Source organism: Lipomyces doorenjongii, assembly GCF_038497915.1.
Source record: "Lipomyces doorenjongii strain NRRL Y-27504 unplaced genomic scaffold V1508scaffold_54, whole genome shotgun sequence".
NCBI classification, from domain to species: Eukaryota; Fungi; Ascomycota; class Lipomycetes; order Lipomycetales; family Lipomycetaceae; genus Lipomyces; species Lipomyces doorenjongii.
Window position 1 is genome coordinate 20,840 of NW_027118121.1, and position 27,669 is coordinate 48,508.

At 45.8% G+C, this 27,669-nt stretch overlaps 12 protein-coding genes and 1 non-coding gene across 13 annotated transcripts; 7 read left to right on the forward strand and 6 right to left on the reverse strand.

Annotated features, from left to right (window-relative positions):
• Window positions 1-110: 110 nt before the first annotated feature.
• On the forward strand, window positions 111-1,553 carry V1508DRAFT_422941 (SCO1/SenC-domain-containing protein). The gene is made up of 5 exons (XM_066941098.1): window positions 111-510; window positions 569-778; window positions 834-906; window positions 958-1,203; window positions 1,254-1,553. The coding sequence occupies exons 1-5, from the start codon at window positions 166-168 to the stop codon at window positions 1,406-1,408; spliced, it is 1,029 nt and encodes a 342-aa protein (XP_066793979.1). The 5' UTR covers window positions 111-165; the 3' UTR covers window positions 1,409-1,553.
• On the reverse strand, window positions 1,443-3,029 carry V1508DRAFT_422947 (RNA polymerase Rpc34). The gene is made up of 5 exons (XM_066941099.1): window positions 2,632-3,029; window positions 2,505-2,575; window positions 2,390-2,454; window positions 2,219-2,331; window positions 1,443-2,169 (listed from the first exon to the last, which is right to left on the reverse strand). The coding sequence occupies exons 1-5, from the start codon at window positions 2,902-2,904 to the stop codon at window positions 1,657-1,659; spliced, it is 1,035 nt and encodes a 344-aa protein (XP_066793980.1). The 5' UTR covers window positions 2,905-3,029; the 3' UTR covers window positions 1,443-1,656.
• A 121-nt stretch (window positions 3,030-3,150) lies between these two features.
• Window positions 3,151-4,916, reverse strand: V1508DRAFT_422949 (TAFII55 protein conserved region-domain-containing protein). The gene is made up of 2 exons (XM_066941100.1): window positions 4,866-4,916; window positions 3,151-4,804 (listed from the first exon to the last, which is right to left on the reverse strand). Exon 2 carries the CDS (start codon window positions 4,649-4,651, stop codon window positions 3,281-3,283), a length of 1,371 nt encoding a protein of 456 aa, XP_066793981.1. The 5' UTR covers window positions 4,652-4,804; window positions 4,866-4,916; the 3' UTR covers window positions 3,151-3,280.
• On the forward strand, window positions 4,572-5,818 carry V1508DRAFT_422950 (Vps51/Vps67-domain-containing protein). Its single transcript, XM_066941101.1, has one exon. The coding sequence runs from the start codon at window positions 4,917-4,919 to the stop codon at window positions 5,700-5,702; it is 786 nt and encodes a 261-aa protein (XP_066793982.1). The 5' UTR covers window positions 4,572-4,916; the 3' UTR covers window positions 5,703-5,818.
• Window positions 5,819-6,825, reverse strand: V1508DRAFT_422952 (uncharacterized protein). Its single transcript, XM_066941102.1, has one exon. The coding sequence runs from the start codon at window positions 6,504-6,506 to the stop codon at window positions 5,931-5,933; it is 576 nt and encodes a 191-aa protein (XP_066793983.1). The 5' UTR covers window positions 6,507-6,825; the 3' UTR covers window positions 5,819-5,930.
• A 1,249-nt stretch (window positions 6,826-8,074) lies between these two features.
• On the forward strand, window positions 8,075-11,333 carry V1508DRAFT_358763 (uncharacterized protein; the record flags this gene model as incomplete). Its single annotated transcript, XM_066937078.1, has 2 exons — window positions 8,075-10,640; window positions 10,696-11,333. 2 exons carry the CDS (start codon window positions 8,075-8,077, stop codon window positions 11,331-11,333), a joined length of 3,204 nt encoding a protein of 1,067 aa, XP_066793984.1.
• Window positions 11,334-11,671: 338 nt separating this feature from the next.
• V1508DRAFT_390426 (uncharacterized protein) lies at window positions 11,672-12,703 on the reverse strand. The gene is made up of 2 exons (XM_066937918.1): window positions 12,097-12,703; window positions 11,672-12,040 (listed from the first exon to the last, which is right to left on the reverse strand). The coding sequence occupies exons 1-2, from the start codon at window positions 12,497-12,499 to the stop codon at window positions 11,877-11,879; spliced, it is 567 nt and encodes a 188-aa protein (XP_066793985.1). The 5' UTR covers window positions 12,500-12,703; the 3' UTR covers window positions 11,672-11,876.
• Window positions 12,704-13,784: 1,081 nt separating this feature from the next.
• V1508DRAFT_t77 lies at window positions 13,785-13,875 on the reverse strand. The gene has a single exon. It is a non-coding gene; the product is annotated as a tRNA-Lys (tRNA).
• Window positions 13,876-14,486: 611 nt separating this feature from the next.
• On the forward strand, window positions 14,487-17,539 carry V1508DRAFT_230421 (COG4 transport protein-domain-containing protein). Its single transcript, XM_066936306.1, has 2 exons — window positions 14,487-15,446; window positions 15,500-17,539. The coding sequence occupies exons 1-2, from the start codon at window positions 14,744-14,746 to the stop codon at window positions 17,113-17,115; spliced, it is 2,319 nt and encodes a 772-aa protein (XP_066793986.1). The 5' UTR covers window positions 14,487-14,743; the 3' UTR covers window positions 17,116-17,539.
• V1508DRAFT_230429 (DHBP synthase RibB-like alpha/beta domain-containing protein) lies at window positions 17,519-19,396 on the forward strand. The gene has a single exon (XM_066936307.1). It carries the CDS (start codon window positions 17,964-17,966, stop codon window positions 19,167-19,169), a length of 1,206 nt encoding a protein of 401 aa, XP_066793987.1. The 5' UTR covers window positions 17,519-17,963; the 3' UTR covers window positions 19,170-19,396.
• Window positions 19,397-20,151: 755 nt separating this feature from the next.
• Window positions 20,152-21,556, forward strand: V1508DRAFT_422963 (WD40-repeat-containing domain protein). Its single transcript, XM_066941103.1, has 6 exons — window positions 20,152-20,451; window positions 20,498-20,661; window positions 20,709-20,938; window positions 20,992-21,228; window positions 21,278-21,360; window positions 21,411-21,556. Exons 1-6 carry the CDS (start codon window positions 20,205-20,207, stop codon window positions 21,500-21,502), a joined length of 1,053 nt encoding a protein of 350 aa, XP_066793988.1. The 5' UTR covers window positions 20,152-20,204; the 3' UTR covers window positions 21,503-21,556.
• A 132-nt stretch (window positions 21,557-21,688) lies between these two features.
• On the reverse strand, window positions 21,689-23,409 carry V1508DRAFT_399278 (uncharacterized protein; the record flags this gene model as incomplete). The annotated part of the gene is made up of 3 exons (XM_066938252.1): window positions 21,689-23,041; window positions 23,097-23,329; window positions 23,379-23,409. The coding sequence occupies 3 exons, from the start codon at window positions 23,407-23,409 to the stop codon at window positions 21,689-21,691; spliced, it is 1,617 nt and encodes a 538-aa protein (XP_066793989.1).
• Window positions 23,410-24,195: 786 nt separating this feature from the next.
• On the forward strand, window positions 24,196-27,460 carry V1508DRAFT_230563 (uncharacterized protein). The gene is made up of 2 exons (XM_066936308.1): window positions 24,196-24,856; window positions 24,918-27,460. Exons 1-2 carry the CDS (start codon window positions 24,514-24,516, stop codon window positions 27,320-27,322), a joined length of 2,748 nt encoding a protein of 915 aa, XP_066793990.1. The 5' UTR covers window positions 24,196-24,513; the 3' UTR covers window positions 27,323-27,460.
• The last annotated feature ends 209 nt before the right edge of the window (window positions 27,461-27,669 follow it).

The following is a 27,669-nucleotide window of genomic DNA, read 5'->3' on the forward strand; positions in this document are numbered from 1 at the left end:
GTTTTCATTTAGCGAATCCAGGGGAAATGGTGTGGCGCGGCAACAGACACGCACCGCCACCCACGCCACAACGCCTGTCGTCGAGAACAATTTCTATACTAAGCAGGACATGCCATTGTATCAAGATCATTCGATATCCAGATCCCCGGTCCCCAAGCCACCATAATGCTAGTGACGAATAAGGCTACCATTATGCAGATGGCCGGAATTTGGCGACAATCTGCCACGCTGTGCTCACAACTATCGGGCAGGTCGTTTTCCCGCATGTCGACTAAAGATTCTCTGCGAAATGCTTCCCGATCAAGGAGAGTTTTGTTCTGTCCCCATGGTAGGCCGTTTTCCACGACTCTGCCTAAATTTAATGAGAGGAAACCAGAGGAGAAGAAAGTGGAGGAGGATCTTGATGCGTTAGTTACAGGCAAGAAGCGGCCCATGGCTGGGCCCGAGCTCACTGAAGAAGAATCGGTGGTTTTCAAGGTTGCGAAGTCAAAAAGAAGAAATCCACTGGGGGTATAAATATATTCCTTTATTTATATTACTAGATCTGTTTAACGTAATGTGACTCTAGTTTTTCAATGTCGCGGGCATGTTAATTTTTGCTGGTGGTCTGGCGTTGTTGATCAACTACAAGCGTCGAGTGCAGCGAGCTGTCGAAGCGCACAAAGAGGAAAAAGAGAGCGAGTCATTTGGCAAGGCTTTAATCGGAGGTCCGTTTCAGCTCATAGACCAAAATGGAGGTATCTTCACGCAGGAAAATCTGAAGGGGAAATTTAGTCTGGTAGAGTCCTAATTAGTGATCCAATGGCGGCCATTTTATTAATTACAACATGCAGATCTACTTTGGTTTCACACTATGTCCAGATATCTGCCCGGAAGAGCTCGACAAAATGGCTATAATTATAAAGAGTGCGTGCAATTCGAATTGCTCTCTATCGCAGGTTTACTAACTCCGAAGAGATCTGAGGAAGCAAGGAATTGATATCCAGGCGATTTTTATCAGTTGTGATCCGATTCGGGATACTCCTCCAGTCCTGAAAAAGTATCTGGAGGACTTTGACATTGAAGGCATTGTCGGTCTGACAGGATCCTACAGCGATGTTGAGGCCTGCTGCAAAGCTTACCGCGTGTATTTCTCGACTCCACCCGATGTTACAGCTGAAGACGACTATATTGTGGATCATTCGATTTTCTTCTATCTTATGGGTAAGATAGTGTGAATTTTGTTTTAGGAATTTCTAATAGTTTTAATCCAGATCCGGAGGGTGAGTTTGTGAATGTCTTCGGCCGTCGATATGACGCACAGGGAGCAAGCGAGGAAATCGCCAAGAAAATCAAGAAATGGGTTCCCGCAAAGGACCGTCGAGAGTCCTCGTTCCAGAAACCAAGTTTTTGGAAATTTTGGGAGTAAATATATCTTTCCACCGCCCCGCGCGGCAATTCATCCCGAATGTAAATATTTTAGTTGTTAGGCAAAGAAAGAACGAAAGACTCATCCCCACATTGTAATTTATGCTCTTCAGTACTGTATATAATCAACCTTTCAATTAACAGTCATTCATAACCAACTCGCTATCCTGTACCTATCCAAAATTGGGGCAAACCCATGCATGCAGGAATCATATACCGGCAATCTATAATACATTTCCCTTCGGTCAATTACAAAAACGGACCGTATGACCATATTGAGTCATATTCAGACGCTTCGGCCGAAGTCCCATCATCGGCAGTTGCGCCTAATATAGCCCTATATGTCATTCCGTGATCGATGGTCTCGATTTTTCCGTCATATATAAGTACGTCCAGTAACGCTTTAATATCTGACTGTGCCAACTCAACTGTAGTGATACCGGATGTCTGAACAAACTCATGAATTTGAGTTTGTGATGGATATGCACTGTAGTTAGCAGGATATGATAGCTGATCATAGACTATTTCTTCTTTCTTCTCATTCTTGGTGAATTTGCGATTCGTCTTCTTACTTCTAGGTGGATGAACGAGAGCCTTATCGTCTTCCGTTGGGATAGATTCGGACATTACATAACGAAAGACAATTGACAGTAAACTGGAGATGAATTCCGTATCAAGTTCGGAGTCTGTAAACCATGGTCCGCCAGTAACGTCTATTGACGGTTGTAATGAGGCAAGCATGTAAATTTTTCTTGTCGGATACTATATCGAATTAGGCTCTAAATTATATAAATGGGCCGGTCGTACATACCTTTACTGACTTGATATTCTTAATATACCGTTTGCTCTCCAAACTCTTTAAACATCGCTGCACGACAGACTGATGTAGATTAGTTTTTGCCTTGATGGTCTTCGTCCATATTCCTTCATAAATGTTACAATACTAGTTCCATATACCCAAACCTAGTTTTGCGTATCATACCTTCTGTTCCCGATGATTCGATATATGAGTATACCATAGCCTCGTCTTTGGTCATAGCTTGTATTCTGCTCAATTTAGCCTATGACTAACCCGTGCTAATGGCATGCATACATACTTTTCAGCATCCTCTTTCTTTATAGCCTGGTAACACAGGTCATCACCTTGCTGTAACATTTTGACAAGACCCTAAAACAATAATCAGCATATGCGGCCCTCACGTCGCATGAATAGCTCGTATTCACCATGTTCATATTCTCTTGGATCAATCCCATTAATCTCAGCGGATCTGAGATTCCCACCAACTCCGTCAACTCAGTCTGCGTATATATATGTCCTTCCGGCATTGAATTCATCATTTTATTGTACATTGTCTGGGCAGGTTGTGACAAATTCTCGAGCAAATGCATGGAGCCAGACGACGAGGCAGACGACGCTGGCGGTGACAGAGGCATAGTGTATGGCTGTGACGCCGCTCTGGCAGAGCTGCCAGCTTTAGGTGCTTTCACTGATGGCATGATGCTATATCCTTTCGATCATTGAGACTGTCAATGTACGATTTGCAGTTGGCAAAAATGTCGTGATCTGAGTCTGTCGATTCGATAAAAACACAACTGGGACTTCGAGAGATGTTGAAGCTTCTAGGTGGGTTACACGTCGAAATTTGCTCTCCATTTGTGTTGAACAAATAAAGTTTGTACATTGGCAATGAAAACTTTAATTGTCTGTATCATGGTGCGTTTAAATTCAGATTCCACTAATGCTCAGCACAAGCGACCAAATTCTGGTTATTATTGGTTTACACATTTGGCTTCTCAAAAATGCACCATTGTTAACTCCCTCAACCAGCTTGTACTATAGTATACAACAGAATGATCAAATATATTACAAATCTTACTCTTCTTCATCTCCCTTTTCCAATTCTGCTTTCTTCAATGCCAGTTCCTTACGGAGCTTATTAACCACATCAAGGAAACGGTTGCGCAGGATAGGATTTGTAGCATTCTCCGCATCCCGCTCCTTACTCTCGATTGTACCTTGAAGTTCAGCTATCTCTTCCTTGAGAAGCTCAAGGTGGTGAATCGCTTCAATTTCTTCGTCATCCATCTTGCCTCCTCTCTTCTTGCCGTCCTCCTCGTCTCCTTCCTCGTCCTCCTCGTCCTCATCTTCCTCTTCCTCTTCATCACTTTCATTACCAAACAGTGATTCAATTTCGTCGCCAAATTCTGTAGCCTCGTCTTGATTATATCCACCTAGCATGTTATATCCCGCATCGGCATCACTTAGTGCGACACTTGGCTCACGAACAGATTGCGTCCCAGGTGTATGCGGCAGTTCATCTGTCGATTCGCGTTGAAGTCTTCCGTCCTGATTGTCATCCTCTTCGTCTTCGTTATCAAACTCTGTTCCTTCTTCCGGCCTTGGCTTCGTCCGAATAACAACTTTTGGAATCGGCTTCTCAATAGGTTTCGTTTGCACAGGCTCGACAGCTTTGACAATCCGCTTTCTGAATCTCCGAGACCTCGCAAATCGCATTGGTGGAGTTATGCCATGAGGATAAGGTAGCTCTTCCTTTCGGTTGCCCTTGCTTTCTGGTTTCTGGAGCTCCGAGTCTGGCATTACCCGCGACTTAAATCCCACGACCTGCTCTTCCGAAACAATCTCATCCAGAACAATCAACATCTGGCATATATCTGCGACCTTATAGATATTCTTCCGATCCAGAGTCTTCTGCGCCTCGATGACAGTCGGCAAGTCCACCAACACTGCAAAGAAAAGTTTGTCCCGAATTCCGACTGCCGCGTGCCGAGTATCCTTAAACTTGATCCAGACCTCGCCAAATTCAGTTCCCTGACCTTCGACAGCAGACCTTAATCTCTCAAGGTATCTTGCACGAATGGTCTGTTCCTCACGACTGAAACTCTCCATCTCGAACCGAAAAATAAGACCTTCCTCAATCAGTGGGTCGTCTTCCCGGTCTGGCGCCTCGGAGTCATAGCCTTGGCCGGGCTGCCGTACAGGCTTTACTCGAATCCGTGGCAATCCATGACGTAGTGGTCCCGATGGTTTGACAAGTGGCGGTTTTATTGATATTCGAGGGGTGAGAAGCTGTGAAGGTGGCGATGTCGCGGCGCCGGAGGTAGATTTGCTCTTCCGTCCATGTTTGACTTTGATTTTCGGTAGGCCTGGAGGTGACGAAGCTGTTGACGCGCTCTTCTTGGAGTCAGGCGAGCTGGCTCCTGCATTTAACTTTAGACGTATCATTGGTTGTGGGCTGGATTATGAGATTTTGAACGCGGTGAGACTATTCTTCATGATCGACGGCGAACTGGTGAGGTGGGATATGTCGTAATCGAAACTCAAAATCCCAAGCAACAGGTGGACTGATTGAGCAACCGCATCTCCACGTAAGATGCTCTAGCCGAAGGTAACATTAGGATTAGCAGTTATAATTTACAACAAGGAAGAGAAAACCTACCAGTATTATTGCAAGGTGGGAAAATTAGAACATTACCACTAGTGCTAAGCCATGTCCGCAAGACAGATATCAACAGCATCAACACCGGCCAGCTCACGTCGCACATCAACAGAATCCACATCGACACTTCGGTCCGTATCATCAGCTGCGCCGAACGGAGCACATCTGCGGTCATCTCATAGAGGTACCCCGACGAGGTCTACAGCTGCGGCCGCAAGACGCCATGCCCTACGGGAATTCTATGCTATTGGGCAAGATCGCTATACAGCAGGTGTTCCCCCGTCCGATATCGACCGGCCGGACTTTCGACCAGAGGTCTGGCTGGACAAATTTGTACGGGAGAATAAGACTAAGGAGGTTTTGAATAAGGAGAATACGCTGTTACATGAGATCAGGACATTGGATGGCGAAGGAAAGGCTCTTGTATACGATAATTACAGCAAGTTAATCTCGGCCACAGAGACGATACAGTCCATGAGAGGCAATATAGATCCATTGCAACCTACTACCTCTGCTCTTGAGCCAGCAGTAGCACATATCGCGGAGGTGTCTACTACACTAATAGCAACGCTTTCGGAGCGACGAAGGGAGAATGCATCAGAGGAGGTAGCCAGCAATGGCAATGGGTACTCGAGTAAAGAGAAGTCAGAGTTTCTGAGGGTTATCGTTGACGCACCGAAGCGGATACGAGAACTAATACAGAAGGGTGATGTCGAAAAAGCCCAAGCTGAATGGGAAATCATTGAGCCTGTGTTGAATAGACTCAAAGGAATTAATGGCATGGACAAGATTATGGCAGATTGTATTAATGCATTAAAAGCAGAGGAAGGGACATAGCCAAGTGGAAAGGAACGTTGTTTGTACATATTTGCACTAATAGACTATTGTATAATAGGTGTTGACAGAGAGAACTGCAATACGCTACGGCAGAAAAGTATTACACCAACACATCGCCATCAGTTTCCATCAGTCTATAACGCACAGATCAGCTTACAGTTGTGAGAAAATGAATTGATAATCATAAGTCAGCTGCAGGTTGAATTGAGAGTGGTCGATTATAACTGCTTAAAATCCAAAATTGATGTCTGCGCTGCCGACTTCTTTGGCAATTTTAGGACAGGTTGTATATTGCTTGGCTTTCTCTGGAAGTAGACAAATCAAACCTTGAATTATTTGCCTCGTTCTGTCCAGGTTTCCATGATTGTTTCCGCCGAAGTCGTTCCACAAATGGTCATCTTGTAGAGCAAGTATAGCATCTGCTTGCCTCATATACTCTTGGTCTGCAATCCAGCGCTCTCTTTCCTGTTCCAACTCCTCAATATAGTCCAAATCGCCAGCACCGAACTCAGAAGCACTGATGACAACGGCGGATTCGCAGCCAACAATCCTTCTGAGATCATTAGCATCATCGACTCGATTATTGCCAGCCTCATGGTACAGGAGCTCCCAATCGTCAGTTTTTCCACCATGCTCTTCAATTCCGTGATGGTGCGGCACAAAAGCCATTTCGCAAGTGCCAGAGTGAGGTTGAGCCAGCGCGATGGGGCTGGTGGTCTGGATTACGGGAAGAGCTTTAACAACTGAAATGGTTACTGAGACAGCCAAGCACCAGGCAAGTCGCGGAAATGTTGAAGGATACATGGTTCTCCTATCTTGAGGATCAAATGACGCAGCTACTTGCAATAGAGTGCTTGCTGTTGCTACAGATTATTGAAGCTGAAGTTGCGCAAGATTTACAATCAGACGGGTTTAGATTCCTGCGTAATCAATGACAACCCTATACCAGCAACACGAATCGTCGTGCGGCTGAATCCTGGACGACGAATCTAAATCGGTTACTACGTCATATTGTCTTAATATAGAAATATCCCAAGTAGCAGTCAATTATCTGAGTAGCTAAAAAGGCAGAGAGTTATTGGGTCTAGGAACCACTTAGCGAAAGGCAAACAAGAAATGTCACCTGCATGTAGTAATCGATGACGTGGCTTGAGACACGGCCAGTTGTTAAAATTGCACCTGACCGCCAAGCCGTATTCGGTATTCGGTAGTCTATAATAAATATATGATTATCCTCGTGATTATATGATCTACATAATTTAGAATTTCCCAAAAAAAGGGCAACGCACGAATATCATGTCATTCCCGGGACAGCAACTTGAGTAGAGCGACAACCAATCAGAGCTGTCTGCAGGGTTTTAGTGTGGCGATGAGGTGAGCTGACCCTTGATTTGATTGAGACTAAGGGGCCTGAGCTGCAATGAGAAAGTGATAATTAAATTAGCCGCAGACAAGAATTATTGTGGGTGGCTAACGACGGATATGGCCCATTGTGGTAGCCTTAGTTCGTCCCGTGTTTGGGTTTTGCAGCCGCAATGGCCCAGCTACCCTTATAAGCAACGGGAGGGTAAGGGTAAGGTCCATCTGTCAAATTTGAACAATGGAGGAGTGGTAGAGCTTGAGTGTCTACCACTAGTCCTGTTATATGAATTGATCCCTAGTAGTAGCGCATCCTAAATTTATCTGGATTGCTCGCTAAGATCTAAGATGACTCAGCCACCATGCTGAATGTGACTAAGCCCATCTCTTGGTCAGGCACGCAAAAAAGCCCCTGTCTAATTCGCTCCACCAAAGTGCATCCTCCCGTCGTTAGCTTCTCGTCCCTGTAGCCTCTCCTCCACCCACCACAGCCTCCGCATCTTCGATCTTCCATACTATTCATCAACAACCCCGACCGCAGCGTGCGGCGTGTCCCACGTTTTTCTCGCCGCTCTCTAGCTGCCACGATGTTACTCACCAGGCCCGCCCAGGCGTCGCCCCCGAAGCAGCAACCGCGCGGGTCAGATGCACAGTCTCCCATACTATTCTCTGAACGGAAAAATAATACGTCGAATCTATGTGCCTACTGCAACCGCGAACTAGAGAGCCCTACTATTAGAGCAATGGACGCCTCTTTCCACAAGAGTTGTTTTGTTTGCGCTGTATGTGGTTTCGCGCTTTTTTATTAAGTTTGTTTTGGTTCCTGGCCCTGAATGCGCACGAAAGACAGCGTTGCTTTCCCGCAATTACGTGTCGATACGCAGCAATCACGCGCGTGAGCTGCATTCACTAACGCGAGAGCTCACTATTATGTCATCTTTAAGTGCTCTGAGTGTGTCTGACTCCTTTTACGTTAGGATTGCGGCAAACCAGTCGTCGACAGGTTTTTTCCAATGCCACCATCCGAAGTTTCACCTAAAAGCGGGCCAACACTGCCCCTCTGCGAACACGACTTCTTCCGCCGAAAATCCCTACTATGCCATGTATGCGGCGGAGCTCTTCGTGGTGATTATGTAATGGCCGTGGGGCACAAATACCATCTTGAGCACTTCACCTGCTCAATTTGCCCGCGAGTGTTTCAAGCTGACGATAATTATTACGAACGCGATGGCGCCGTATATTGCCACTTCCACTTCTCAACTTTATTTGCAGATCGATGTGAAGGATGCCACAGTGCGATTTTGAAACAGTTTGTTGAGAATCTCAGAAATGGTCGGCATGAGCATTGGCATCCAGAGTGCTATATGATTCACAAATTCTGGAACGTGCGTCTACGTAACGGCTCTCAGCAATTGGACTCCGCAGTCTCAGATCCTGGTCCCTATCTTTGGAAAGAAGACAGTGATTTAACACCGGAAATGTTGAAAGAGAAACAAAAGCATGTAGAAAACAATGTCTATCGAATATGGACTGTTCTCAGCGAATATGAAGAAGTGTCAGCAGCTTGTATTTCGGATATGCTACAGTACGCGACTAGTGGTGCAACAATGGATGCGGTTCTGGCGACTGGTAGATTAGTGTATCGGATTCAAGTTTTATTTTCCGCAATCGACGATCTGCGACAATATTCCCATGTTGGCACCAAAAGCTTTGGTAAAGAGCCTAAGACACTATGCAAGAACGTGGTCAATTTTTTGACGACTTTACCGGGCGGGTTCCTCACACAGGTGAATCCAAGCCGAATGACAAAGGATTTACTTGACCTTGTCACCTCAATAGCACACTACTTGAAACTCTTAATACAGTTTGGTTTGGATACAGGCTTAGAACTGGATAAAAAGTCGCCTGAATCTCAAGCGGTGGACCACTTCCTAGACTATCTTTCGTCACACAATTCACCGCCTCCGCTCAGCCAGGATACTCTTATTCCGAATATTACAGATCAATGTGTTGCTTGCAGGAAAGGAATCGAGGAAAAGTGCACAAGACTGATGAGCCAGGAGAAGGATGACAAACGTGATCGTCGGTGGCACCTTACTGGAGAATGCTTTGTGTGCTCCCGATGCTCGCGTCATTTGGCAGACGAAATTTCTGAGACCGTTTGGAGCGATTCTGAACGAGTCATCATATGCCAAATCTGTGCTAAAGAAGAAGAAGACAGCAGGCATGGTTTTGTCTTTGTGTCCCGTTTGAACCAGTATTCTTTCTTACTTAACGTTGCGCTGCAAAGAGTTTATAAGGGTTTCTATGACAACAATCAAGGTGAGGCATTACATCGCGCGGCGTCGACAGATAAGTTCGAATCGGTTGCTGGTTACGTTAATACACTTAGCGACATTCGACGGCTACGATCAACAAGGTTCAAAAGAGCAATTTCAGATGCCAAAGGAAAGCAGACTCGAAGGTCCAAGCCCATGTCGACGGAAGCGCAGAAACCTCTGCAATTGTCCCCGCAAGAATTTTCGTTGCAGCGTCGTCGCAGCAGTAGCAAAAAATCTAATGGAAGCTCACCACATGCTCCACCTGCGAACAACTATCTTAAAGAGTTTGGGATCTCGCCCATAACATCGACTATCTCGCCATCGAATTCGAAAAAGGGCAATAGTTCGCCCATTCCTGAAGATTCGTCGAACACCTCACCACCACCTGCTGTATCTTCTTCCTTACCAGCGAGCCAAAGATTTAGCCGCACCAGTACAGTAGCTCATACTGCCGACAAACCCGATATATTATTTGGTGAAAAATACCTCACGCTTGATGATATACCTCGAATTGTTGCAGCGGAACAGGCGCGAGAACAGCGACCAAACGCCTTCCGTCATCAACGGCAATCATCCCTTGTTATTGGAAGCGGGCCTACACCAAAATTAGTTAACCAGCCGAATGGCGGTCATCAAATTGGCAATGCCAGCGACGGTACAGTTCGAGTGGATGGTAATTCTGTGGGACCACGAACCTCCATTGATCGGATGCGCTCAGTCGCGTCCTCGAAGCATTCTGCTGCACCAACTAATCGCGGTACTCGAAAGTTCTTCTCCGAGTTGTTACCTGTCGAGTACTTCTTGGTGCGACAATATGCTGCGGATGCGTTGCGGCCGCTGCTGGCGGAGTTCTTTTCTGCTGAGGAGTTGGCGGAGATACTGTGTGAGCCAAGAACTGCTTCGCCAGGTTCAAATGGTGCAGTGAAAATTAGCTTCTGGGAGAAATTTGGCAAGGCGTTCTCGAAGAATTCGAATAGCAGCAACAATAACAGTGGCAGCAATGGCAATGGGTATCAAAAGAATGGCTCTTCTACCCCAAACGGAAGCGGTTTACTGACAACCAACACAAACAGTACTGGTGAAAAATCAGGCAGTAAGAAGAAAGGAGCTGCAGTCAACGCTACAACTGATGTATTCAAGGTGCCCTTAGAGGTTCTTGTTGACAGAAGTGGCACGGATTCGGAACTGGGTGTTAGCAAGGGAGCGCTGAAGGTGCCCGCTTTTCTAGACGACGTTATCTCAGCCATGAGGCGAAAAGGTATGAGCTTTAACGTGTATGAGCGATATGCCAATCGTGCTAACAGTTGGATCAGATATGTCCGTTGAAGGGGTCTTCCGTAAAAATGGCAATATTCGGAAGCTAAAGGCTCTCGCTGACCATATAGACAAAGCCGCAGGAAATTTACAACCAATTGACTTAGAGTCAGAGTCACCGGTTCAGCTGGCGGCTTTGCTTAAGAAGTTCCTTCGCGAACTACCGGATCCTCTTCTTACATTTAAGCTTTATAAGGTTTGGGTTGCGTCACAGCGGATAACAGACGATGACACGCGCCTAAGGGTGTTACATCTTTGCTGCTGCTTGTTACCACGTGCACATAGGGATTCCTTGGAGATTATCTTCAACTTTTTGAAATGGGTTGCATCTTTTTCGCATGTAGACGAGGAATCGGGTTCGAAGATGGACATTCATAATCTGTCAACCGTCATTACTCCAAATATCCTTTATCCATCCACATCCAGCTTCGATGGAGAGTCGCCGACAGGCGCACCAGCGACGTTATCAGGTGATGAGGAATCCCCCCAAGTGCCAATTGGAGGACTCGCAGGCGATAGCTATTTCTTGGCCATTGAAGCAGTGAATAGTTTGATTGAGAATCACGAGGAATTGAGCCTCGTACCAGACGACATCGTCGAGAGTCTGCTCAATTACGGGGAAGTGGTTATTACTTGACCAAATGAGTCTAGGAGAAGATAAAAGATCGTTATCAACATCGCTTGTCTGACTATGTATGATATGTCTTAGTACTATAATTGTATTATTTGTGACTTTTATCACGGAGGGGGTATACTTTTGAATTGGTTGGGCTTTGTACGTTACTGTATAGTTCTGTGATCATATTATATCTTCCTTTTTGTCGCAGGGTCCTTGTTGTTTCGCAATTGTTTTATTGTTTCATAATATCTATGTATGATTTTCCAAGGTGTCAAGATTATCTTGTTTGGATTGGTATGTATTTTAAATACGTGAATGTATTAGCCAGGAGATATGGGATTGTTCGATAGTCAGATATCGCGTGTACCAAAGACTTAAATTTTATGTACATTTGTTTCAATATTTTGGAGTGCATGATTTTCTAAAATTCAAATACGCCGAGCTACCGTTACAAGTAATCAACCTATAGTACAAACGTGACCCTATATCCAAACAAAGCATCTTACGATGGGAATTATCCCTCTTATTCTTAAAATTTGGCATTAGTACTTCACAATGCCACTATATTATACCATTTTTACCATCAGTAGATGATAGATTTGGTCCCGGACCGCCTTCAATTTTTACATCAGCGTCTATTTCTTCAGTCGCAGCATTTGACTGATCTAAAATAGTTCCTCGGAATCGATCCTCTTGACTGACTTTGGATTGCCTCTTAATGAGACCTAAAGCATTTAGCAACCTGCAAATATTTCGCCTCATATGACATGCTAACACTTACTGTCAACTAATTCTTCGCCTCCAGTAACTGTATTAAACTCCTTTGTCGTATTGTAACACCATTCTATGAATCGTTGCAAGCCGTCATCCTCGGCCTCCGCCTCCTCGTCCATGCCGTCAGGAAACTCATCTAATATCCGCATGGGCCGTAACCCGCCTGCGGCCTCCATAGCCATCCTGATATCACCCACACCCGGCTCTTCCCGTCCACATAACGCTGCATACGACGCGGCCCTGGTAGACAGTAGGGTCATGTACCGGATCGCAAGATCAGTCAAAGTGTCGAGTACCGACGGGGGACATCTATCGATTCCGGATGCGCGAAGAATCTGAGCGGTCGTGATGCGCAAAAAAGAGTAGAATAGTTCGGAGCTCATCTGGTCATGCGGTGTTTGCGGGGGCATGTAGATGTTTAATTGCTGAGGGTAGGAGAGTGGGGGATATTGCGTACCTGATCATGCGCGGCTTCGCGATGTGCCCGACAAAGGCCGTTTCAAGATATTTAATCAGGCCAACAGAGTAAATTGTGTAGTGTAATTACTACCCTCAGATCTCGTTAGCAGCCTAACTGCGTAGTGGAATGATCGCACGGGTGGTTGGAGACTGCCTCAGCTTTTGGCTGGCATTGCATTTTGCGATGTCGACATGGTTTTGGCAGAGCTGTGGCTGTGCATCGACGACATGTTGTGGCTTGGATTCTTCGCTCGAGGCCGCTCATCCCACCCGGCCTGTGCTGTTGTCTCCTTCATGGACTACCTTTATTGCGAATTGCATTGAAGTGTAAATATATTCCTAAAAGCCAGGACGCTATAACTACTATTCATACCGAACGCGGTAGCTCATAATGTCCGCACAAGCTGTAATTCTGGACGAGGTAAGCATCGAATCCATTCCAGTCGGATATCCAAGTGCCATCGAGAATATCTATTGGCACTACTAGTGTGCAGACGATACTAACGCTCTCATCTGTAAACAGACTGTTACGTACTGTGGTCAAGAGCTCAAAGATCAGAACCAATGTTTTCAGAGATTCAAAGATCCACAAGCTATATCTCAAAATTGCCAAGTCTACATTAATCTACTCATGAGATGCGTCAAGACCCGGTTTGTTGACTTCCAACTTTCACTTTTCAATTTGACGAAATGGTAGTCTAATGAGTGTGCATTCTAGAGTTCCCTCGTATGTGTTTTTAAGAGAAGCGTGTGGACCATCAATGGACGAACTCCAGGATTGCATACTAAAGGCGACAGACAGTCCCACCAAGACTTGCGCAGATATACAAGCTAAGGTCTGGAGCTGCAGGGATAAATTTATGGACGGCTATATTGCGGAAAAGATTAAGCAGAAAAGGGAAATAAATAAATAATGGGCAGAACGAATATATTCAGGCATTGAGACGTTTATTTGTATATAGGATTTGTCACTCAGCTTGCATAACTTGCTCGTATTGTGCTCGATATATTTTGATAGATATATAAGGCAGAAACATTTATATACTATCTACAAGTGCCACTGGGTATTATAGCAGGTTGTAGTCAACTTATCATGATAAAATGTTAATGTTTCTCCTTTTTGGCTGCTATATTGAATCCTACATATATAACCGGGCGAACAGGGTGATAAATAATAATTCTGTAAGTTCAAACAAAAAAACTTCGAAATTACTCGAAATTCCTCAAAAAAAATTACACCCCACGGGGGTCTCGAACCCCCAACCTTGAGATAACTTCCGGAAAAGATCTTAAGAGTCTCACGCTCTGCCAATTGAGCTAGCAGGGTCTGATTTCTGAAATGAAATAAACTAAAATAGGTTGATAAGGAAAACTCCAGGTTTAGGTTTTGGTATTGATTCCTTGCTTTTTCTCGCTGTGATATTCTGCCAGCTGAGCAAATGTCGATCCATTTGGTAACGTTTCATTTATTAGAAATAACAAGCACTTGTTTGGTTGCGTGTGATGAAGGTTTACAATTTTTATCTGTCACTTTCGTGCCAACGCACAATGTTTCTTCCAAAATCAGTTCCAACTGCTCATAAAACTATCCTTCATCCTACGTCGATAACTTTCCTGCCTGACAGCAGATGCTTGAAGAGGAGTTATGAGCTGAATCATTCTCAGCGGTTGCGTTATTGATACCTACTTCGCATTTTTTGAGCTTTGCGTGTAGGTGGGGTAACTTGTACTCTTGATATATATCTGATGGTCAATGTTATAAGAATGGATTAACGAGTTCAATGTCAATAGCAAAGTAAGATGCACCCATTGGTTGTGGATGTATTATGTTACCGTATATGGTCTATCTTATATTCGCCCATGCCCCATCCTGGCTACGGCCACAAGGCATATTAGTATTGGAGAACCCTAGGCATCATTGACGCAGGGTCCATTGCACATTAATTATATTCGCTCCTTACCTTCGCTGATTCCACCTAGTTATATTCAGTTTTCCTATACTTATCCTCCTTCCATTCCATTTGGAATAATTAATCGCTTATCCCATTCGGCTGGAAAAGTCGATTTCACGTTCTTACATGTTGACCAGGGTTAGGGGGCCGGTGTTGAACTTGATACTCTAAGCCCTAGATGAGAGGCTGCGCGCTTATCAAGAAAGGCAATACACTCGGTCTACGACTCTGGAATATATCAAGATGGCGGACGATCGGCCTCCTGATATCTCGCAATGTGCGACATACGATGAATTGGTTGCCTCGATGAGCTACTTGCATGCCAAATCGGAGGCATTGACGGCACAAATGACATCTCTATACGAATCGCAGACAGGTCCGCTCTCGTTCTCGATGCAGCGGTTGGATATCCTTGGTGCTTCTCTGAGCACATCACAACAGACTGCGCGCAGCCTAACAAAGATGATTTCTGATGCGTCCTCCGTGGCATCGAGGATATCCCAGAAAGTGCGGCAATTGGACAAGGAGCAATCGCGGGTACAGCAGTCGCTTGACTATGCACTCAAGACGCAGGAGTTGAAGTCCTGCATTATCGGTATCTACGATGCGACACAAGTGAGGGATTGGGAAGCGGTTGCTCAGCATATACATCGGGCTTCGAAGCTGCCTCCGGAGCTAGTAAAGGGACGATTTGCGGAAGTAATGGTGCCTACGGAAGAGAATCCGGAGAGTCCCGCAATCGCGCTACAGAATGAGACAGAATCATTTGGTGCACTCTTCTTAAAGGAGTTTGAAGCTGCCGCGAAGGCCAAAGATATGGAAAAGATCACTAGGTTCTTCAAATTGTTCCCGTTAATAGGGAAGGAGAGGGAGGGATTAGATGTCTATGCCAAGTTTGTTTGTACCATTATCGCTGGTCAGAGCAGGCAGCTTATGGGCAGCAAGAGTATGTATATGAATAGGTATCTGTATCTTCTGAATTAAACTAACTAGGTTTAGTTGAGGGTCCGCTTTTCTTTGGAATGGCTCTATCTCGGTTATTCGAGAATATTGCCACTATTGTCGACCAACATACTCCGATTGTTGAGAGATACTACGGTCGTGGTAAGATGCAAAGAGTTATAGAGCGTATTCAGCTGGAAGCAGATACTCAAGGCGGAATTATCATGGACACTTATTTTGACGATCGTAATATCAACAGACGTCTATCAGATATCAAGAGCTATGCCTTCAGCTTCTTGGTTCAGAGCTTCATGCCGACCGGCATGGGAATGAATATGGGAATGAGATCAATGAGTCCAGCAGTAGGCACCGATACCGGTATCAATGTGCAAGATATTGATACTGTTCTGAACGAATGCGCTGTTATGATTGGACGATGGAGTTTATATTGCAAGTTCTTGGCTATTAAATGGTGGGCGCAAGAGCCCAAGTCTGAAGATGAGAAACCGATTGGAAAGAACAAGTTTGCGGTAGCGTTAAAAATTCCTCCAATACTTCCTGATAGCAAACTATACGTGAAGATGAATACAAGAGTAGCATCTGCATTTGAATTAATGGCAACATTTTTCTTCAGACGGTCAGTCGAGAAAGCGTTTCAGCTAGATGAAGCACCAAATTTGAAACGTCTGCCACCCGAACCTTCCCCGTCTTCACCGCTGATTACTTCTGCGATCGACGATGTTATGTATGTTTTGAATGCTGTTTTAGAGCGGACAGTTTCTACTGGTCATGCGCATCTCATTAAAAATGTCATTGGCAATGTTCGACGAGTATTGGAATCCGATCTAGTTGGCATGATTCAGCGAAAGATGCGTGACGAGACGTATCCCAAAAGCGTTGGCACGTCGTCTGGCAATGGTCCTCCTCCTCCACCTCCTGAAGATAAGGTCAATGGTTTCCTGGTTCATCTGAACAATTTGGACGTCGCCACAGAATATATAGAGCGTATAATTGGCACAGTTGTGGCATCATGTGGAGATGGCGAGGTCGTTTCTGTGTTTCCATTTGGCAACGAGCACGCACAAGTTACGTCTGCGCTCAATGGCCTATCTAGCTCGTTTGATTCTCGAGTTAAGGAGTTACTGCACGATGGTGTACAAGTGATATTTGTACAAGTTGTGAAGCCCCGTCTGCGACCGCTACTGTCAGAGGCTTTCAAAGAAGCAACATATATGCCACATGGGTCCGGAAGTACCGACGATCCAGAGGAGTCACTATCACAACAGCAAGCTGACCTCGTGCGTCTGAGATTCGCCTATGGATGGGACGCACTAATGCATCCTATCCGAAAGATCCTGACAGAAAGAAATTACTCGCGCCTACTCTCTGTGACAAGCGAGTATGTTTCTACATTATTAGAAAGGCGGGTATGGGCAATGACAGGTCGCGTGAACGAGCTCGGTGCCATCCAGCTCGAGCGAGACGTCGCGGGTATTATTTCTCATGTGTCGCAAGGAAAATGGTACTTCTTGAGGGAGAGGTTTGTCAGAGTCGCACAGCTTGTTATGGTACTTGGATTGGACGAGCAGGAATTAGAGGCGGGTGGCATCGAATGGGTCTTGACCGACGAAGAACGCCGACGAGCAGCCACAATCCGTGTGGACGAGATGTAGTATAGTCGGTTGAGTCAGATAGATGTTATGTAATATAGGGATGCATGTGATGGGTGTGATGTTTATGGATCTCAACATTGATATGAAGACAAATTTTAGAGCACAGCAAGTTATAAGGACACATTGAGTCTCTGGACGTAGAAAATTTGTTCACAACTCTCTGCGAGCGAGCCTGCTGCGTCGCATGCTGAATGGACGAAACGTGTATGTTCACGCATGCTGTTAGAAGAATGCCATGCCAGCTCTTGGTCTCATTCTATGGCGAATGGTATACGCATATAACATTATCATACAATGCTGTCTCGATACTCGATGTCAAAACCCACAAAGGTTGAGATAATTTTTCGTTAGGGCTCCCTATACTAAGAGACACGTCGACTCGGCCGAGGGTTCAGGGTTCAAGAATTAAAGGAACAACTTTTTTGCAAGTATACCGACATGCGACTTCAACTGCGGGATGTTTAACGTACTACTGGACAGAAATATTAACTGTCAGACGAGAAATTTCGAATCTAAGACTTTGAAACTCATCGAATCAAAACAAATAGTGTAGCTACAACTTACCAGGAGACTCGTCCACGGCAATTTAATTTCACAGAATTTTGGACTATTTACGATTGATAGCTTCTTGCCCCATTTCTTTTGTCGCCAACTGCCGGTCCCGTTATGCCTGGTCAACCTTGAAGACTTGACGAGTTTTTTTAAAGTTTGCAATTGCATATGGCATTTCTCCCACGGCATTCATCAGCTTGGTAAGGACATTGCTCACAACCGCCATCACGTCTTCTTTCACACGACATAATCTATTGCACCGTACACTCCACGGTCACACAACAATCAGAGCCACAATGGTATCGGTATCGTCGACTTTATCTCCTCCGCTTACGACACAGATACTTCCAGTGGCTCTATCTGACATCGACTTCCCGCGGGACGCAGATATGCCCAACGTCCAACAGCCCTCAGTAACGTACACCAATATCCACAAAGCTGCCCACATGATCAGATTTCATATAGCACCCGTTGCATTTCCGACAGAAACGGTGTATGGACTCGGCGCATCAGCATTGTCGACTACAGCTGTCCGACAAATTTTTACAGCGAAGAATCGACCGTTGGATAACCCGTTGATCGTACACATCAGCTCTGTAGCGCAACTACGACGAGTACTTAACACCAAAATACCTGAAATTTATGAACCTCTTATTCAGAAATTTTGGCCCGGACCATTGACGATTATATTACCGCTCCCTGCTCCGATTAGAAACGAAGATGGCAGCGAGGCGCCAGCCATTAGTCCAGCCTGTACGCCAGGCCAAAACACATTTGGCGTGCGAATGCCGTCGCATCCGGTTGCGCGGGCATTGATTGCGATATCTGACACGCCAGTTGCCGCGCCGTCTGCGAACGCGTCTACGAGACCTAGTCCGACAACCGCGATGCACGTGTACACTGACATGGCTGGACGGATTCCGTTGATTTTGGATGGTGGGCCATGTAATGTTGGTCTGGAAAGCACGGTAGTTGACGGGACCGTGTCTCCTCCAGCAATATTGCGCCCAGGTGGTGTTAGTATTGAGGAAATTAGGAAGTACGGCGGGCCATTATGGAAGGATGTCATCACTGGACAGAGCGACGCTGGACAAGACGAGAAAGTTCGAACGCCGGGGATGAAGTATCGGCATTATTCTCCCAAAGCAAAAGTCGTAGTCTTTTTGGGACAGGGGGATGGTAGTGATGGAGAGATTTTGAGGTACTTACGTGGTTTAACGGGTGATGTAAAACTTGGCGTCTTGCCGTCCCGCTTATTCAACCTTGATTCGTGGGATGAAGAAATAAAGAAGAAGATATGTGTTGTCAAGGAACTGGGCAAGTCTGGAGCCGAGATTTCGAGAAATTTATTTGCATATTTAAGAGAAGTTGACGAAGCGGGCGTAGATTTGATAATTGCGGAAGGTGTGGGTGAAGAAGACGAGGGCGCGGCAATTATGAACAGACTGCGGAAGGCTGCCACTGAGATATTGGATAACAGTCAGTATATAGTGAAGAAGTGAGTTTGTTAGAGCATTGCATTTACTTCAGAGCAAAACAAATCTATACTTGATTTAGCCATTGCATAACCCACGGAAACGCCGCAAATATTCTAATCTTAAAATCGTTACACTATTAGACCTCGTCCTCTATTAGTTTTGCTTCGTCAAAATCTGCAGCGTCCGCTATCTCCGCAACCTCGGTCTGTGGCAACTCGTCGTCATCACTATCGACGATGCAAAATTTAAGATCGTCATTGAACGGATCTACAAGCGGAGTAACTAGAGGCGCGTAGGACTTGAACAGCTTACGATTATTGCACACATGTGAGGCAGCTCCCGAATCTTACCAGGCAACATCAGTGTCTTCACTATCGAGATTTAAACTCAGAACTTCGTGTTTGAACAAATCGCAAATCGAGACTGATTTGGTCACCATCGTTGAATCTTTGCCTCAGCGCATTCCAATAAGTTTCGATGGCCATAATGTCCTGCATGCTTTCAAACAATGCCAATTATTGTTGGGTTGCAGAAGCTGGCCAAGTAGGGCATAAGTTCCTCGCATCACTGAAACCTAGTTTGGACGTCAAGAACATGAATATGTATCTGTCCGACGGAAACGGTCATAGTCTGTAGTATGCGCATTATTACTAGTGTTATTGTGTAAAAGAAGACTTGTCAGAGCTACCTTCGAGGTCGTAGCGGGGAGTCTCGTGCGGTTGGCTTCCCCACTACACCGTCCGAGTGAGGGTCAGGCATGACGCGTGGGGGATTGTTTTGAACGAACGCGGAACGTGGAGCATCTTTTACAGAGATTAATGTGGGATACCAAGTGTCAATAAAGCTAGTCATAACATAGTATATTATAAGGTGAAATTGTCAGGCTTCTTAAATAATTCCGACCTGGGGTTGTCCAGGCGCGCGTCTACCGTTAACATGAATACCCTAACCCCAATGCTTACCCATAATAATTCGGACCCCTGAAAACTGTAGCAGTACGAGATGGTTCAACGAAGGAATCTTCTGCGCTGGATAAAAACTCCATATTCTCCATGAATTATGGATAAAATGGATATGGACAGATCGGCTGATAGCAGTGGTGACACTACTGACAGTGAATTACCGTCTCATCCTGGCGACGCATTACGCCACCGGTACGTTTCTACGAACGCTAATGCCCGAGCTGTTGTGACAACCGAACGGACAGGTCTACCAAAATATGTGCTTCATTTTATATTAGAAGGGCATAAAGCTGGTGTTACGAATGTCAAGTTCAGCGCCGATGGACAGTGGATTGCAACGTCATGTAAGTTTGTTATTAATTGACAGGATTAATGGCTAATAGGATGTAGCGGCGGATAAGACGATCAAGATATGGCATGCTGACGACGGCGAGTATGAGACTACTATTGAAGGACATGGAAGAGGAATAAACGACATTGCCTGGTCGCCGGATTCGAAAGTTCTGGCGTCAGCGTCTGATGATAAGACTGTGCGCATATGGAATGTTATGTCTGTAAGTGTGCCTGAGATTCAGAAGCTATCTTCGCTAATATGTATCAGGGACGAATATTGAGGACACTAAGAGGACACACGAATTATGCTTATAGTGTGGATTTTAATCCGAAAGGAAATCTTATTGCATCAGGAAGTTTTGACGAATCAATTAAGATATGGGATGTGAAGAAAGGCGTGTGTCTAAGAACACTACCTGCGCACTCGGATCCAGTCTCTGCAGTACATTTCACTAGAGATGGGACTATGATTGTATCGTGCAGTCATGATGGTCAAATGTGCGTATTAAATTTACTAAGGAATAGTATGATGTTGACTGATATTGGTTTAGCCGTCTGTGGGACACCTCAACTGGGCAGTGTTTGAAGACTTTAATCGAAGACAACAATTCTCCGGTATCATGTGTACGATTTTCACCAAATGGGAAGTACTTGCTATCAGGAGCCTTGGATTCAGCAGTGCGACTGTGGGATTATTTGAAGGGTCGATGTGTAAAGACATACCAAGGACATAAAAACGAGAAATTTATCTGTGTGTCGACGTTTTCGACTACAAGAGGAGTTTGGGTGTATGTGATCAAAGCTGGCATAGATATCAGTGATGCTAATTTCGATTAGTGTGAGCGGATCGGAGGACGGCAGGATCTTCTTTTGGGATGTTCAAACGAAAGACGTCGTCCAGATTCTTGATGGTCATAAAGGTACGCCGGTTCTATTGTTGTAAGTTTCGTAAACTGAACTGATAATATAGATGTTGTGCTTGCGGTGGATGCACATCCTACGAAAAATTTGTTAGCATCAGCTGGATTGGACGGGGTTGTAAGGATATGGATGGAGCGATAATGTGCAGTGTACGATATTGGTTTGTATATAAGGACTTTAGTAATTGTACTATACATTATTATTATCATTTCGTATGCATATGCTGACCATGATATCATCTACGTACTCCTCCAAACACGATATAGATCGACGAATCACATACCTCCATAAACCCAATACAAATACACGCAGATATACAGCAATATGTTAATAATCGTAGAGCGCCTTCGACTCCAAGCCCGATATTCCTTTTCCGCTATGATCAACAGCATCCTCGACGGCCACCCTTGCAAAATAAATGCAATCATTGACCGACACTCCCAAGAACGAGGCGCCGGTTAGAATGAGCTTGCCATTAAACTGCGCCAGCACGGCCTTGTGAATGGCACTCAAATTAGCATGATGTCCAACGACATATTGCGGAATACAGGATTCCTGGAATGTGGCCTGTGTGAGCGCCGGCGATTCGTTTACACCGATTTGGCGCGAAATCAGCTGTTTTGCGAGCGCGACAGCTTCATCGTGTTCTTTGACGGGCTTGTCGTGGTTCCACCAATGACCCCCTAGCATGACAGTGAGCTTAGTACCATCGACCGAGTCTTGCAGACTTCCGGGAACAGCTCCTTCGCCATGGTCTCGAGAAACTGCATCAGAGTCGAATACGACGCCTAATGCCCGCTCAGGATTATCTTCCCGAGGAACAGCTTTCGGAAGGAGATATCCAAAGCCGGTGACGGGGAGTAATCGAGGTTTCCTGAAAAATAAATTAACGACGTTCACAGAGACGGAAGGGATTTTCCGTAGACACTCCGCGAGTGGGGGTTCTGCAAGCTCAGCCAGTTTGCGTGATGGTAGAGCTGAGAATACATGTGAATATGTCCTTACTCCCTCAGCTGAAGTGACTGTAATTCCATCAACAACATTTTCGAGATGCCGAACGGGATCTTCATATCGTATTGTGACGTTTCCCGATGACAAAAGTTCCTCCTGCAACCGATCGACTAGAGATTGCATGCCGCGTCTGAATGAAACGATACTGGCGTCCTTTAATGAGTCCATAAACGCCTTATTATCTTCAAGCAATTCTTTCAAATGCTCGTTATGTCTCTCAGCGTATGGATTTTCGCTTTCCTTGCTGCCAGGCGCCTCCCGCCTCTTCCAAAGCGGCACTACACTACCCCAAGTCTTTTCCCGCTTCCATAGATACTCTAATATGCTTTTGATACTCAATTGGTTTATATCTCCCGCATAAATCCCGTGAATGGCCCCAGATATCAAGCGTTCGGTAAGCCGAGGACCAAACCTTCTTGTCATGAAGCTGCCAATCGATTCATCGTTAGCCTCGACCACTGCTTTGGGCTTGTTCCGCCGAAACGGCTCCCGCAACACTTCGGGCAACATGCCCCGGAACAATGGCTGCGAGAAGTAAAATTTCAGGATCGATGTGATTGAATACGGGATCATGTTGATTTTCCCATCGTAAAAAATGTATCTGTTTTTGGCTGCGGCAGATCTTTTCGGGACCACTATGAGCTCATCTATCAAATTTAGTCGTCGAATCTGCATGAAGTTAGAACCCCTCATCAATTGGCTAAGTTCTCATAATGAAACTGACCAAATCGAAGATATTCACAGAGCTGACCCGTTTACCGACACGAAGGGTTCTCGGACCATGCTCGAATAGAACGAACCCGTCGTCGCTTGTACCGTCCACACCCGGTAGCGCTAATTGAGTACTCTGGATATATCCGCCGAGGCGCTTTGAGGACTCATAGATAGTAATCGGCACATCGTGTGGCAAGGCGCGGGCGAGGTAGTAAGCCGTCGAGAGACCCGAGATCCCACCGCCTGGTGGAGAAGAATTAGCATTAGTGCTAAGAATTGGAAAGTGACTTACCCAGCACAGCGACGGAACGTATTGGGCTCATTGTAGAGCTACTCTATGGAGTGCTTGCCAGAAAATATAGAATGGCTACAAATAAATTGAGTGGCTATGGCATTGGTATGTAGATCGTTGTTATAATAATGACCTGATCCACGTGTAAGCTGGAGAACATGCCCGGACAACCGCAATCCTGGAGCAGGCCAACCAATCATGCAATGTGCAGCAAAATCGCTCAATCAATCGACTAAGTTAGCCCTTATTGCCTGAAATTACTAAATTTGTGCAAATTCGACTGGCTTGCTTTCAGACCTTAGCATAGATTACTGGCAATGGGCAGGAAGTCGACAGCGCATCTCGGCAACCAAAGCTTCATTTGCATGAACCGCCTGCTCAGTAATTCGAAAGCTTAATCAGAGCAACATGCCATATTGTGAATTTAAATAATACCTTAACTTGCGCTATAATAATAATTCTGGTATTACATTTATATTCTTTCCATTTATAGCGAAAGTGTTTGGAGCCAACTGATAAGGGACGTAGGAGAAAACTGGCGGAGAGGCGGTACAAATACCGTTTGTATCTGGAAACACGCACTAAGACACCAGACCCTTGAGTATGTGAGTGTGAGCCATTTCCACCAGTACGAAACCCTTCCACATCGAAGCATTCAATGTGAGTTATCACGGTTTGTTGGTGGAAATAAGCATGCTGAGATACTCGAGAGACATTTCGACCCTAAGTACTGCCTCGAAAGTTTCGCGGCGTAAGGTACATCTTCTACTTAGCACGTCCTAAGTCCTAACCAGGCAAGTGTTGACCTCTGATCAAGTTATGGAAGTGTATAATCAGTGCAGGTTGTGCATTTCCTTGTTCTCGTTTGACGAGTTGATAATATATAAAATGTGCTAAGTTATCGTTTTAAGCTGGTGCGATGTCGACATTGGTGTCATCGAGCCAGTGGCCGGGTGACAGGTTGTAGGACTAAGTAGTAGCGTCAGTGATAAATTAGTTAGCGCTGGGGCGGTGCATTGGGCCTCGACGGTGACTGCTTCAGGACTTATATCCGGGACACCTTTGTTTTTGGGGTCCACCCTGTGCCGCCTTAGCCTACGACTCTTTGTATCTGGCTCAATTCTCCACATCTGTTATGGAGTCGGCTATTCCATTGACGAACCTACCTGGGGGCCGGACCTCTCAGTCGCCATCTGCGATTTACTGCTCTATCACCGCGCAGGAGACCGCAGCTCGTCTACACACGTCCCTCGAACGGGGTCTAGAGTCACCTCAGGATGCCGCCTATCGACGCGGCATCCACGGTCTCAATGAACTGGCTGACGACAAGAAGGAGAGCCTGGCATGGCGGTTTATGCAGCAGTTCTACGAAAATCCACTAATACTGTTGTTATTGGCCTCGGCGGCAGTCTCTTTTTTTATGGGTAACCTTGACGACGCGATTTCCATCACTCTCGCGATTCTGATCGTTGTCACCGGTATGTACATCAGTCAATTGTAACGGTGATAGCGTGTGCAATCACTAACTTGCGTATGCAGTCGGGTTTGTACAGGAGTACAGGTCAGAAAAGTCGTTGGAGGCTCTAACTCGCCTTGTGCCGCACCATGCCCACCTTGTCCGGGGAAAGACCACATCCACCGTTCTAGCGACCAATCTCGTTCCCGGCGATCTTGTCACGTTCTCAATTGGTGACCGTATGCCTGCTGATGTCCGTATCACTAATGCAGTCGATCTCCATATCGACGAGTCCAATTTAACTGGTGAGAATCATCCCGTCCAGAAGACGGTTGATCCAATCGATCCCTCCAAGTATCCGTCTATCATCCCGGTCAATGAGCGGCGATCCTGTGGGTTCATGGGCACACTGGTTCGCGATGGTCGAGGTAGCGGTGTCGTCATTGGCACCGGCAAGTCGACTGAATTTGGGCAAGTCTTTGCTATGATGTCTGATATTGCGAAGCCGAAGACGCCCCTGCAGCAGAGCATGGATAAGCTTGGGAAAGACTTATCATACTTGTCGTTTGGCGTTATTGGATGTATCTGTGTTGTTGGTGTTATCCAGGGCAGAGGATGGCTCGAGATGTTTACGATCGGTGTATCCCTGGCCGTCGCTGCTATCCCAGAAGGTCTTCCTATCATTGTCACCGTCACTCTGGCTCTCGGCGTCCTTCGAATGGCCAAGCGCCGTGCGATTATGCGAAGATTACCATCCGTCGAGACCCTGGGTTGCGTCAATGTTATCTGTAGTGACAAGACTGGTACACTCACTATGAACCACATGACGGTCACCAAGGCCTGGACATTCGATATGACCGAGCCATTAGAAGTCAGAGATGAAGTCTCAGCCGAAGGGAACTATGCGCTCCTAAACACATTATTGATTGGATCTAACTGCAACAACTCCGTCTACGATCAAGAAGAACGGAAATTCCACGGCCCGCCTACAGATATTGCTCTCAGCGAAGTCTTAGAAAATTTCCAAATGGAAGACGTCCGGCCCACGCGTGTTCGTACTCACGAAACCCCATTCTCGTCGTCTAGAAAGTGGATGGCCATCGCCAGTAAGGTCGGCGACTCGTCCTCTGCCGTCCCAGCTACCATCCACGTTAAGGGAGCCTACGAAGTCATCCTCAACTTTTGCGATGGGGTTCTCACTAATTCCAACAGGACTGTCGCTCTTGATGCGGCTGCTAAGATGAAGATTATCAATGCTGCTGAATTAATGGCTAGAGAAGGTCTACGTGTTCTTGCGTTTGCCCTCGGAACTGGTGAGACTACGGAGAACCCATCTGGACTCACGTTTACCGGAATTGTGGGCATGTACGATCCTCCTAGACAAAATGTCTCGAAATCGATCTGGAAGCTTTCTCAAGGTGGTGTCAAGGTTATCATGATTACGGGTGACAGTGAAGTTACTGCGGCTACAATCGCACGCAAGATTGGAGTTCCTCTCTTTGGCGGCACTGGTAACGAAAAGGCGATCATGCGAGGAGAGTTAATCGAGAATATGACAGAGATCGAACTTCAGGAGGCAATGAATACAGTCACTGTTTTCGCTCGCGCCACCCCGGAGCACAAGATGAAGATCGTGCGTGCTCTCCAGGCCAAGGGTGATGTTGTTGCTATGACCGGAGACGGCGTCAATGATGCTCCCGCGCTCAAGATGGCAGATATTGGTATTAGCATGGGTAACATGGGAACTGACGTCGCGAAGGAGGCAGCGGATATGATTCTTACAGATGACGATTTTTCTACAATTTTGTCAGCGATCGAAGAGGGCAAAGCCATTTTTTCTAATATTCAGAACTTCCTAACATTCCAGCTCTCTACCTCCATTGCCGCTTTGTCACTCGTCGCTTTGGCTACCACCATTGGTCTCCCCAATCCCCTCAACGCCATGCAGATATTGTGGATCAATATTCTAATGGACGGTCCACCAGCTCAGTCTCTTGGCGTGGAGCCGGTCGACCCGGAAATCATGTCTCGTCCACCACGTCAGCGTGAGGCCAAGATTCTGACAGGAAAGCTATTTAAACGCACGCTCTTGTCCGCTGCATTCATATTTGTCGGTACAATGTTCATCTACGTTCTGGAGATGAAAGATGGCGTTGTCACTGCGCGCGACACGACCATGACTTTTACTTGCTTCGTCTTCTTCGATATGTTTAACGCGCTTGGATGCAGATCGGAGACGAAAAGTATCACGGAGATCGGAATCATGTCCAACAAGATTTTCAACGTGGCGGTTGGAGGGTCGATCCTCGGGCAGATGGCTGTCATTTATGTGCCCTTCCTGCAACGGGTGTTCCAGACTGAAGCCCTTGGATTCCGGGACCTCCTTCTCCTTGTCTTGATATCAAGTTCAGTGTTAGTCGCCGATGAACTAAGGAAGTTCATCAGCAAGCGGAAAGGATGGGCAGCCGGATACAGTGCCAACGTGTAAATTTATAGAGTTTCAAAGCTTTTGTCGTGATTTTGTTTTCTGTGACATAATAAGGTTGGCCTGATGAGAGCGAATGATTCAAAACATAAGATTTGTAACTATATAGCAGCGTCGGGTTTAAAGGGCTTGGTTTATCATTCGCTTTCACCATACGCCAACTTGAGCAAGGTTTTTCAGCTGCACGTTTTGCGTTAGAATTTTGTTATTTGCATCGCTTCAGCTGTTTCTGAGCATTGTTGTTATTTGTTCGTCATTTTTTTGTATCGGTTCTTTGGTTTAACATAAGTATGATATGAAGGGAATTATTGTAATCGTTACTAGGGTTAGCATTGTTGAATGATAGACGC

Excerpts from the sequence above, each read along its gene's own strand:
- V1508DRAFT_422941 (XM_066941098.1), top strand. The coding sequence starts at position 166 with ATGCTAGTGACGAATAAGGCTACCATTATGCAGATGGCCGGAATTTGG. Across the intron at positions 779-833 it reads TGAAGGGGAAATTTAGTCTG|ATCTACTTTGGTTTCACACT; the intron begins GTAGAGTCCTAA and ends TACAACATGCAG. Across the intron at positions 907-957 it reads AATGGCTATAATTATAAAGA|ATCTGAGGAAGCAAGGAATT; the intron begins GTGCGTGCAATT and ends AACTCCGAAGAG.
- V1508DRAFT_422947 (XM_066941099.1), bottom strand. The coding sequence starts at position 2,904 with ATGCCATCAGTGAAAGCACCTAAAGCTGGCAGCTCTGCCAGAGCGGCG. Across the intron at positions 2,576-2,631 it reads TCCAAGAGAATATGAACATG|GGTCTTGTCAAAATGTTACA; the intron begins GTGAATACGAGC and ends TTATTGTTTTAG. Across the intron at positions 2,455-2,504 it reads AAGAAAGAGGATGCTGAAAA|AATACAAGCTATGACCAAAG; the intron begins GTATGTATGCAT and ends TAAATTGAGCAG.
- V1508DRAFT_422949 (XM_066941100.1), bottom strand. The coding sequence starts at position 4,651 with ATGATACGTCTAAAGTTAAATGCAGGAGCCAGCTCGCCTGACTCCAAG.
- V1508DRAFT_422950 (XM_066941101.1), top strand. The coding sequence starts at position 4,917 with ATGTCCGCAAGACAGATATCAACAGCATCAACACCGGCCAGCTCACGT.
- V1508DRAFT_422952 (XM_066941102.1), bottom strand. The coding sequence starts at position 6,506 with ATGTATCCTTCAACATTTCCGCGACTTGCCTGGTGCTTGGCTGTCTCA.
- V1508DRAFT_390426 (XM_066937918.1), bottom strand. The coding sequence starts at position 12,499 with ATGCCCCCGCAAACACCGCATGACCAGATGAGCTCCGAACTATTCTAC. Across the intron at positions 12,041-12,096 it reads AGGCGAAGAATTAGTTGACA|GTCTCATTAAGAGGCAATCC; the intron begins GTAAGTGTTAGC and ends TAAATGCTTTAG.
- V1508DRAFT_230421 (XM_066936306.1), top strand. The coding sequence starts at position 14,744 with ATGGCGGACGATCGGCCTCCTGATATCTCGCAATGTGCGACATACGAT. Across the intron at positions 15,447-15,499 it reads GCAGCTTATGGGCAGCAAGA|TTGAGGGTCCGCTTTTCTTT; the intron begins GTATGTATATGA and ends AACTAGGTTTAG.
- V1508DRAFT_230429 (XM_066936307.1), top strand. The coding sequence starts at position 17,964 with ATGGTATCGGTATCGTCGACTTTATCTCCTCCGCTTACGACACAGATA.
- V1508DRAFT_422963 (XM_066941103.1), top strand. The coding sequence starts at position 20,205 with ATGGATAAAATGGATATGGACAGATCGGCTGATAGCAGTGGTGACACT. Across the intron at positions 20,939-20,991 it reads TGCAGTCATGATGGTCAAAT|CCGTCTGTGGGACACCTCAA; the intron begins GTGCGTATTAAA and ends ATATTGGTTTAG. Across the intron at positions 21,361-21,410 it reads GATTCTTGATGGTCATAAAG|ATGTTGTGCTTGCGGTGGAT; the intron begins GTACGCCGGTTC and ends CTGATAATATAG.
- V1508DRAFT_230563 (XM_066936308.1), top strand. The coding sequence starts at position 24,514 with ATGGAGTCGGCTATTCCATTGACGAACCTACCTGGGGGCCGGACCTCT. Across the intron at positions 24,857-24,917 it reads GATTCTGATCGTTGTCACCG|TCGGGTTTGTACAGGAGTAC; the intron begins GTATGTACATCA and ends TTGCGTATGCAG.